General features: G+C 41.2%; 1 protein-coding gene across 1 annotated transcript in view; it reads left to right on the top strand.

The window, feature by feature from the left end:
- Positions 1-11,412, top strand: part of AFF4 (AF4/FMR2 family member 4) — a 95,809-nt gene that overhangs the window by 83,962 nt on the left and 435 nt on the right. The window contains exons 17-21 of the mRNA XM_018563228.1: positions 55-191; positions 4,126-4,197; positions 5,085-5,178; positions 10,102-10,145; positions 10,806-11,026. Coding sequence (XP_018418730.1) covers positions 55-191; positions 4,126-4,197; positions 5,085-5,178; positions 10,102-10,145; positions 10,806-11,026 — 568 coding nt within the window. The remainder of the gene's footprint in view (positions 1-54; positions 192-4,125; positions 4,198-5,084; positions 5,179-10,101; positions 10,146-10,805; positions 11,027-11,412) is intronic.

Here is an 11,412-nt window from a genome sequence, read left to right as displayed (position 1 = left end):
ATTTAAAGACACTTAAGTATAATCTTTTTTTTTTTTTTTTTCTCTTCGCTCTAGTCTGATAGATTTGAAAAAGCAGTATACTACTTGGATGCAGTCGTGTCTTTTATTGAGTGTGGGAATGCACTGGAGAAGAGTGTCCAAGAAGCAAAGTCTCCATTTCCTATGTATTCAGAAACCGTGGAACTCATTAAGTATGTATATTGATGTGTGTAGTGACAGCAGATTGTTTTGGCTACTTAGACTGACTTGTAGGTAGCAGAAGTGTTTTTTTTTTTTTTTGACCTTTTCCATCTTGGTTGGGGTAATATGTTCACAGAGATGCCATTCTGTGAGTAAAACATAGGTATAAAGGTTAGAATTGTTTTTCTTTATCGTCCAGTGAGGTTCACAAGCTAGTCTGGGACACGTGTGTTATACTGCTGCCTGCAGTAGCTTTGGACACTGGAAAAACAAAAAGTGTAAACCAGCCTTATATAGTACCCCTCCAATCAGCAGGCTTGGTTTTTTTGTTGTTTTTTTAGCATGCTCATAAGTGTTCTAAGCAAACCTTGTTACAACTGAACCTGCTATTGTAACTTTTCTCCTTAGTGTGCTTGAGTTTCCTATTACTATCTATGACTTAGATTGAGAGCCTCCACAGCCTTCACCTCAAGGGCATGTGACTTAGCTTTACAAGACATTATTCAGCCTTTAATTGATGCTTTGTATTCTACCCGGCAATTAGGGGATCATCCTGCTCTTCTGAGCATTGGGTCTTATAGAGCTGAAGCAGCAAGGACCTTCCCATAACATTCTATTTGTAAAACTGTCCTTAATGAGAACTGGAATAAACCAGTGGAATCATGGGATTCCTCTAATAGTGTAGAGGAGTGCTTTTCCTTTCTAGGGGAATTTGACAAATGGTCCCTACCTACTGTGGTCTATGCAGTCATCCGCCTTAACAAACAATCACCTGCCTGCAGGCTGAACAAAAGAAATGTAACAGATTCCTCTAAGCTTTAAACAGCGTGGAAGGATGAAGCTGTCTTGATGAGCTATTGTATTCTGACTGCCAGCGCCCGCCTTTGTCCAAATAGTGCAACACTGCAGCAGATTGGCTGCACTCACTATTTGGACAACAATTTTCTACCCGACTTATTTAATCTACTTTTGTCGAGCCCAGGTAGTGCCAGCAGAGCCACTGACAGTTTGAAATTCAAGCAGTGTATGGACAGCTTTATTCCTGCACCCCTCTCTACTGTGAGTTCTTTCGCTTTTACTGGGTTTTTACTCCTTATGGTTTAATTTTTTCAAGCCCTATCCTTTTTGTAGGGATTTCCTACTCTACAGGTATTCGTTTCCCATACTTTGGTAAGTTGTACTTTTTAGTATGGTATAAAACACGGTTATCTATAGTACCTTGTATTCTTTTATTCTCCTACAAATGTTCAGTGAAAAGTCTTTGTCCTACATCCTAGCAGTTTCCTGCGACAGAGTGCTAAATGTTACCTTCCTTGGGTACATCACGGCCTATCTCTATCATTCTCTTGAGGCAATCTATAGAATAATATTGAACCCCTTTTTCTAAAGTTACCAATAATATTGCGGGTCTCCTCATATTTAGGACCATCTCTTCCCTCTCCCTGGAAATAATGCTTCTCCAGCCTTCTTTTTCAAAGCAGTCCCTTTTCACCTCCACAGCTAAAAAATTTCTAATTTGCACATCGGGAGTCCTTTTACTGAGTTTGTGACCTTCTTTGCAAGGAAACATTGTTTTCTAATTCTTCTGTACCTCCCTGAAATGTCCACAAATACAACTGCTTATTTCCCTTAGTAGATTGTAGACAAGCAGTCTTATTGGAAGATGATTCCTTAATAAGAGTTTCTCACTTTTTTTTCCTTGGACTTCCTTGGACTCCTTCCCTGTTCTTCAGGGAAGCCTATTGCACCTCATCCTAACCGCTGAACTACCACTTTCCTCAAACAATTTATCCCAACACAGCGGCCACCTCTTGTACCACTTGCCCTCCCTTTTAGATCGTAAGCTCTAATGGGCAGGGCCCTCCTTACCATCTTGACTTGTATTATAACTGTAATGTCTTCCTTATATTGTAAAGTGCTGGTCAAACTGTTGGTGCTATATAAATTCTGTATAAAATTAATAATAATAATTCAGACAGTCAAAAATATATTCCTAGAATAATATTTTATACTCGATCAGGCAGGGCTTGATATAACGGTCATGTTTCTCAAACTGTTTTTGGAAAAATAGCATGAATTCCTTCTCATTATTTGGTTATTTTTATTTGCCTATTGGTGTTACAATTTAACTTCATCCCTGACTACTGTATTCACTCCTGAATACTATAAGTGTTTATCACTCCACTCTCTCTTTTCATTGATTGTGGTTCCTATTCAATTATTGCTCTCTATATTTTAATTTCTATTTAAAGGAGAACTATGAGGTGAGTGCTTTCCACTCACCTCATAGTTCTAGCCGACCTGTGACAATGAGACTGTCACAGGTCGGCTCGGTAGATCGGGAGGTGAGCGAACATATACCGGCGTCCGCTCACCTCTCAATCCTGTCACAGCTCTCTGCCCATAGTTTTCCTTTAATGAGCCCTATCCATATACAGTATGTATGTATGTATGTATGTATATCCATTCATACCTCTGTTTGAAATTACTCCCTGTCTAGGAACATCACTCATATTCAACCTCTCTTGTCCTAATGTTAAAGATACCTTATCTAAGCTTCCGGCTGTTATCTAGTTGGTTTGTTTTCATGGACATAGCTCGTCCGTCCTATCTTCTTTTCCCTGAAGTCCAGGGTTTGGTATAGTAGGCTTAGGTCTTCACACCAATATTTTTTTTGACCCACATAACTGATGGTCTAAGTTGATTTCCTTTTGGGTTTGTATTTTCTACCTGTATTTCCCTAAGGTGGATGATCGGTTGTCCTCCACTTATTTGGTCTAGGCTCGTTTCACCTTGAACTACTGGTTTTGGAATCTCTGGTTACAGAATTTAACTCCTGATCTGAAATACTAGGATGATCTTACATTTCTCCCCTTGACAATGTCATCCTCCTTATTTGATTGTTTTTCATCAAGCCTCTATTAGGAATTGATTTTACGTGTCTCCCCTTGACAATTTCCTGCTCCATATTTCATAGTTTTGTTATGTATAGAGCTTCCATTCAGGCGTCTTGTAAAATTTCACATCCGTTGCTTTTTTTAGTGGCTTTGCACATCCCTTAGGTAGACTGCTTTTGGACATCATAGACTATGTCAGAATAGTGACATAGAATAGTCTATGTCATAGACTATTTGAAAAATCCTGTGTCCCTCAATGGACAATAAAAAAAAAAGAATGTTGTACTCACTGTAAATCTCTTCCTTGGTGTCAATTAAGGGACACATATCCCGCCCCCTTTTTTTGGCCTAATTTTCTGCTTGTTCACAAACCTGTTTTGTGGTTGGATGCAGGGTTATACATGGGCTGGCTTAAAGTAAAACTGACATGTTAGGGATCAGGGGTAGGCAACATTAGGCATTCCAGCTGTGGTGGAACTACAAATACCATTCTGCGGCTGCCTCTTGGAGTCACTTCTGTGGATATGAGTGTTGCAATGCCTCTTGGGAGTTCTAGTTCCACAACAGCTGGAGTGCCAAAGGTTGCTTTTCCCTTCATAGACTACCTACAATCTTGTGTCCCTCAGACTCCATGAAAGACATTTTTCAGTAAGTACAAAAATCCAATTTCAGTTTAATTATATATTGCAGATAAAGACCATGTATTAATAAATCCTTTGTCTTATGATAATTATCAATCCAAGCCTTGTTTAAACTTCAATTAAATTGTTTTCCTTTTATATATTTCATTTTAAAATGTTATTTTTCTGTGTTATACGGATTATAATGATTCATTTTATTAATTGGTGGGATTTATCATTCCATTATTCAAATGGTGGAAATCTAGCCTGCGTTCTATTGCTATCTGTTTAGTACTTGTAGCAAAAGTTATTGATGTATAAAATATCTATATATACACACACCCACCTATATATTACTAAGAATTCTTATAAAAAGCACACAGGTGATTTACCAGTATTATCAGTAACACAGGTGATTACCTTTTCAGGTATACTATGAAGCTGAAGAGTTATTCTGCTCCAGATGCTACTGCGGCTGATAAAAGGCTTGGTGTTCTTTGGTGAGTGCAACTTATAAGCTCTTTCATAGTGACACCAGCTATTAATTTAGCACATTTACTCAACAAGTGCAGGTTACATTTCCTGGTGGTATGCTCATATGCATATAATTTAGGCATGAATCATCATGTAGTCAAGAATGCTGTTATTTCTCTTCCTTCAAGACCCGGAGTCCAAATAATACATTGCCTTCTCCAAAGTGATGCCCTTCACGCACAATGTATACACTTTTTAAAACTGCATTTTGTTTAAACTTTCTATGCATTTTGTTTAAACTATCCTGGCTGCACCATAAGGTGAAATGGGGCATTGGGGAAACATAGCAGCTGTAGTCATTCATGTGTAGTTGGCCACCTACTGCCACGTACCAACAGTGGATACAACATAAACTTACTCAAATAAATCTACTTACCATTATTTACAGACAAAAGGTAGTTAAAAGTACAATTCTGTTGAAAATGTATTTTAGTGTGGTTTGTGTTGCCATTATCCTAGCAGTCACAAAGGATATCCAACATCTATCTTATTCTATATTTATTTACTCATTTATAATTTAGGTCTTGCTAGGTATTGTTTTATGGGACCATGCAAACATGGACCAATTCTCATTATGAAAATGACGAATATGAGCATCATTAATGCTAATAAGACAGCATAGGCGTTTCTATATGCAATGTGCCTGACGCATGGTTTGTGTATTCCCCTTAAAGACTATTTCCTGTTCTAACTTGGAGCAAAACATGGGTTGTTCTGGTTGAGTCACTACAAGAACACAATTGAACACCTCTGTAACCAGTCTTTTGCTTTTATCCTTCAGAAAAAAAGAATTGTCTGTCTGTTAATATCTGACATTTTTTTAAAAACCTTTTTTTGTTGTGTGCCCCTACAGTCTCAGGTGCCAGTCTCTTCTGTACTTGAGGTTGTTTAAACTGAAGAAGGAGAGTGCATTGAAGTATTCCAAAACATTAACTGAGCATTTGAAAGTAAGTGAAATGTGTTGGGTTTTTAGCAGTATGTAAATGCTTCCTTTTCTGGTGCTTAGACAATATTATGTTCAATGACTACCTTTTATGTAACAAGGCATCAGGGTTTGACAGTAAAGGGAGTTGTGTGTTTGAAACACTGAATGCAACACATAATCCATACCTCCCTTAGCCTTTTCAGGCCACAAATAGTTAAGTACATGTGTAGGGAAATTACATATGATCATTGCTCATCACCACATCACCTGTCATTTTGTACCAATATCAGCCATTTTAGAGTTAGTGTCCCCCGACTAAATCTAACCAACCCTCCACGGATTGCGTATTTACCTTCTTCTGACGGCCACACCTTAACTGTATACATCCATCACTGCAAGTCTTAACTATCCTGGCTGCACTTGTACATTACAGTCCCATATGAGCCATCTCTTGACTGTCTTGGGACAGAACCTCCTAGAAGTTTGTGGGGCAGTGCTACAAAGGAGTGGCCAAGGGAGTCATGATCAGTGGCGCTGGATATAAACAAATTGTAGAGCCGCAGCTAATGGATCAAAGTAAGCATCTGTTTATAGAGGTGGAGGCTAGGTTAGGTCAGGAGAATGGGGTAAAAAGGATAAGTGCACTGTGTTTTAAAGTTCACTTATCCTTAAATACTCTTCTCACATACTCAATTCTTGTCTGTAAATCTTGTATTTCACACTTTTCTGCCACACCTCTGAGAGTTAATTTTAGTGACTTCTGGTTCAGCCTCCTTAGTCAGCTCTTTGCTTATTGGATAGAGTTATGATTCCAATTCACTGCTTAGTGTCTGAAAATCAGATACTTTGCAACAGAGCTACACATCAGTGGTATCACTGTGATGCAAACCTTTTATTGACTGCAATTTAATTCTCATCCATTGAGTGTCACAGGATGTCATATATTTTTGGGTTATCTTGCCGACTACAGAAGTATTGGACACTGACGAACAAAAAAAACAATTTGCAGGCCAGATCAGGATAACCCCTCCTACTACCAGCATGCCTCCATTTTTTTTCCACTAGTGTCCTAGGAGGAAGGAAAATTTCTTCTCGGCTCTGCTGGAAAAAGTCTTAACTTATTTGTTTAGCCAGCATTTTTGCGGAGTTGCTGCTAGAGCTGGCCTCTACAATTGCTGCTCTCTGGAGCGACCTTTCCTCAGTGTAACATTGGAGTGCCATATCTGGACCTTACTGGACTGGATGTTACAGGGCTAGCCTGGAAGTGACCTTTAAGCACTGGGTTCCATGTTAGGTGCTTTTGAGGGACCCATTCTGGTATTTGGCTACATAGGGCTTTACAGATGCAGTGCTGTTGGAAGTGCCACTTCCTGTAGTCAACATCAAGAAAGCATCTCCCCCTGCTCCTGTTTTCAAAGTGCCACATAGCACTCTGGGCTCTTCCTACTGCCTGTCTACAGTGACTTTGGTCACCTCTGGCTATGTAGCCCTCAACGACTGCCAGTTGTCTAGGATTTCAGAGTACCTGAGGCCCTGCCTCAAATGCTGCATTTAGTTGCATCACAGCTGTGCGATCGCAACAGGTCTATATCTTGATACAGACGGGACTGTCCTGCTGCAATGGGTGGCCCCACCTCACACACTCCTAATTGCTCTGTGCCTTCTGAAAGTACTTATTGCAATCTGGCATGCTGTCATTAGTCTTCCTTATCACCACCGGGTCAGGCCAAGTCTTTTACCTTTCCACAACTACTCCACTACAGTCACACAAGACATTGTGGCCAAATTCACACAGTTATGTACTGGTGCTGAGTGCAGAGGATCTATGCATGCTCCTGCATCTTTTTTGCAAAGTAGATTAATGATCTGCCCACAGCTTTAGAGTGCTCTGGTTTAAGTTCTGGGATGTGGACATTCTGTGCAAGGATTGTTTGGTCTTTGGTGGGTGTGATGGCTCTTAAGACCTACCCTTGATGTTATCAAGGATATCACTGGATGACAGAGTGTTCAACTGCCACAGTGTAAGAAATCTTTCTTTTCCTTCACCTACTCCTAAAGGCATGACTAGGTCCCTTAAGCCTTGTTTTTTTTACCATGGTCTGAGATGATAAACCTGCTAAACTCTAAGGGAAGCTTTCAGTACGAAGGTGCACCCACTCTTTTCCAAATGGAGTAATGTTTGTTAATCCTTCATCCTTACCCCGTGCACCCTGGGTGTTCTCTACCCTCTCTCCGTCTTCAGGTGTGCTGGCTTCAGTGTTTGCCTTAGTGCCTTCTCATGGCATCCCCATTGTGGGACATTTGGACAACCTCCGGTGGAGAAAACAGTCGCTGTAGGCCCTAATTGACAACATCTTGCTGATGGTCTAAATGCCTCCCAAGATTCACCATGGGTCTTGTTTAATCAGGAATCCGCATTTGAGACCTTTTCTCATCTGCAAACAGTTTAAGCCAGTATGGTTCTTCAATAGAAGGGTCTGCAGCATTTTTTCTCTTGTGTCCCTTTTCTTTGGTCAGGGAGTTACCCACCTCTTTACTGTTGCAGGAGATTTGTGTGTCAAGGGGTCACCCTGTGAGGCACCTCCTCATCTCCAGCCCTTTCTCAGGCTACCTCAGTTCCCCTCCCAGCTGCTGTTGTGGATCAGGTTCTAAAGTAGACTACATTGTCTGATTCTAAGGCTTAAGTAGTTCATGGCCTGATGATTCTGAAAGCCTTACAGTTCTAGTGCTGGCAAGGACTTCTCTTCCCACCTTCGAGAAAATCCTGTCGTTGGAGAACACATTTCCTGGGCAACCTTCTGAAATTCCAGGGCAGATCGTACCTTCTACATTGCTAGATAATTCCCGGGTCAGGGAAATCATTCTCTTGATAGACACCTTTGGACGTCTGAGTACTGGCCAACCTGTATCATAAAAGAGAAACGAGTGGTTCATGTGACAAAATAGCTAGGATCCTAACTTAGACCTAATCTTTGTTCTAGTCCTGTCTGATCTTTACTCTTCAAGTGCAATTTTCTGGAGGCCTGTTTTTCCCAGTTGATTACTTCTAGACATGGAGGAGCAATCCACGCACCAAGGTGCATTTCAGATCCTGTGCTGTAGGTGGAGCATGTCAGAGGAGAGCCACATAATACCTCAGTGTATCTGCTGACGCAGGAATCCTCTGACATTGGCAAGGAATGCTTTGATGACTCTGTTGGATCTTACCTGGGTCTAGGCCTTCCCTTCCTAGTGGTTTTGCAGACTACTGAAGAAAGCCTTTCTGACAAGTTCTCATATAGTGCTTTCACCAGGGTCGCCTTGTTGTTCCTACAGATAGGTGGGAGTTGAGCTTGGTTATTGCTTCTATCGGATTTTAGGTCCTCCTTTCAACATTTGGCGATTATAAACCTTTTATCCTCTGCCTAATTCTTGTATGGGTAGCTCTCATGTGCCTTACCCTGTTGGCGTGATGACCTAATGGGATCGAACCTTTGTTCTCTAAGGTGGTTCAGGAGTGTATATCTCCCTGGAGATAATTCTGACCAGGTCATCCTCAGTTTTCTTCCTTGGATAGTACTAGCCCTAGCAAGGTGGTAGGTGTGTTGATACCAAATACCGTACTCGGTACATGTACATGTACATTTCCAGCTCCAAGACCAGAGAAAGAATTCTAAAATTAGGAGGCAGCTGTCATTTGTAAGGAGCACACGGAGCTCCTGGGATTTGTGCATCCCTGTTTTTAATGTATGATTTTTAATACAATTTTTTCAAGTACAGGTGCTGATACAGGTCCAAGTACGCACAGATACAAGTACTGATGCATTTTTGTTTGTTATGTGACAGTTTTTCTAAAACAATACAAACTAATGATTTCAGGACAGTGGTGGAGCACCAGAGTGAGGTATAGATGCAACAGCCTGCAACCCTGGTAGTCCTTGTGAAAATGCCAAGTGTCGGCACTGATATCTAAATATCCCTAATATCTACCCTGGCAGTCTTCCCAGACATGCACCCCTTTTCTTTTTTGGATCATATGAGTTGACTCTTGCGGTCTTTTCTAATCTAGGGTGGCTCTGGTCTCCCCTTACAAGGTCATAATTCTCAGTTTCTTTTGTCAGGTCTTGGAAAGGAGTTCCTTCTCCTTTTGGAGCACGCTTATGGCTCTGAATCCTTCTCTGTTGGAAAATTGTTTTTCCATCTGCCCTTCTGGTGGATAAGGTCAACCTGTTCCTATGGTTTATGACTCAGGGTTTCCCTACCCTGTTCTTCCTCACTAGTTGTAAGTATTCTCTTGGTTTTCTGTCATCAGGCTTATTTCCCACACTAAATAACAACCTGGTCTTGTCCCTTTCTTACCAGAGGGGGCTGTTCGGCCACTTCCAGTGCCAGCTTCGGGCATTGGTTGTTCAGGCAGCTCTTGATCTGCATGCAGTCCCCAGTTCTCTTAGTCACATTGGATTGGACCTGCTAAGGGTTGTTTGCTGTTTCCCACCCTTTTGGACTTTCAGAAAGTTTGATGACTTTTGTCCCTCAAAGGATGTGAAAGAATACAAAATAGAATTTATGTACTCATTATCCTTTTCTTGGAGTCCATTGAGGGACACAGGTCTCACCCCTCATTGTTTGTGTTTTATGCTTTTGGTACCGCTTGCTAGGAAATGAGACATGCTAATGGTAGGAGGGGTTATCCTGGGCTGGCCTACAGATATTTTTTTATTTGTTTGCCATTCTTCAGTCCTCCTGTAGGTGGTAGTATAACACAAAAGTATGATTTCCTGTGTTCCTCAATATACTCCAACAAAAGGATTTTATGGTGAGTACAAAAAATTCTATTATAGCAACATCTGTGCCACGTCTCACTTTCTGTAACACAAAATGTACTGTGTAGGCTTTGCAAATACCTCCAATGTCCAGGAACGTTTTACATTTATATCTTTGTTATTGTTACTTTCTCTTTTTACAGAACTCTTACAGTAATTCACAAGCCCCATCACCTGGTTTGGGAAGGTAAGAAGTCCTTTGGTTTGAATATTTAGGCATTTTTTGCCAGTTTTGTTCTGAGGGGAGGTTGGAAATAGTATTTCCTTTTGACAGATAATAGAAACGTGCATGTGGGTCACATCTGTTTTATGTAATCTGAAAAATCACTGCAGAATGCTTTTCAGAATAATGTTTTGTTTTTTTCTTTGGAGTTTCTCTGACCACAACAATGTGAGTCTATGGCCTCATTCACACAGTGTTTGGTTGGGCCGTACACGTCCATGCAGCGTGAATGCCCGCATCAGGCCGTTCCCGGGAGGTACAGGAGCTGCGTGCAGCAGCCTGTTCTTCCCTATGGGATGATGCAACCGTACGCCATCATTCGGACACCCGAACTGCACTTTTGTCCGGGTCCAGGGTGTGCATACTCTGTTGCAGACAGGACCCATCCTGTCTGCGTCCAAGTACGAACACCCAGACCTGCATGGATGTGCTTGATCGGGTGTGGGGTACGGACGCGTTCTCCCATAGAGAAGAACAGGCTGCTGCACGCAGCACCTGTCCCTCCCGGAAACGGCTCGATACCACCTCACTGGATTTTATGCTATTTATTTTCCTCTTTTAATGATTCTTATGTTTTTGCATGAGTTTAATATAAAAAAATATCTTTTGGCTTCTTTTATTTAGCAAGTCTGTAAGTATGCCTTCGCCAGTGTCCCCAAAGCTGTCACCTGGCAACTCCAACAGCTATACCTCCAGTGTGTCCAGTTCCTCAGGTGGTTCATCGTCCGTAACTATTCCACACAGGATACATCAGATGGCAGCCAGCTACGTTCAAGTCACATCCAACTTCCTTTTTGCCACTGAAATTTGGGACCAGGCAGAACAGCTCTGTAAAGAGCAAAGTGGTAGGTTTCCAGTGTAAACTATTATTTTGTAAACCTATATTACTCATATTGGTTCTCATTTTGCAATATTTCAGTAGCTAGGGTGTTTGTAGTGGTGAATGCCAGTGCTATAATAAAGTGGGGAGAGAGAGTGCAGTAAACTGGGCTAAAAGCTACCCGTAACAATCAGGATTTCTTTTACTTGGTCAGAGCAGTACAAAATATATTTTATTTGGTTGATATAGGTACTGCATTTTGCATTTAGAGCATTGCTCTTTGGAATTGTTCTGTTGTATTAGATAACGGCTCTGGTCAAGAGATAAACATGGAGAGAAAAACTTTGTCTGCGGTTGATTCAGAATGTGACCTCCAGCTAACAAAAAGCACAGTGAGGAAATGGGGGGGGG

The sequence above is a fragment of the Nanorana parkeri genome, unplaced genomic scaffold, assembly GCF_000935625.1.
Source record: "Nanorana parkeri isolate BGI_ZX_2015 unplaced genomic scaffold, ASM93562v1 scaffold643, whole genome shotgun sequence".
In the NCBI taxonomy this organism is placed as follows: domain Eukaryota; kingdom Metazoa; phylum Chordata; class Amphibia; order Anura; family Dicroglossidae; genus Nanorana; species Nanorana parkeri.
This window is presented reverse-complemented; position numbering and strand designations above follow the sequence as displayed.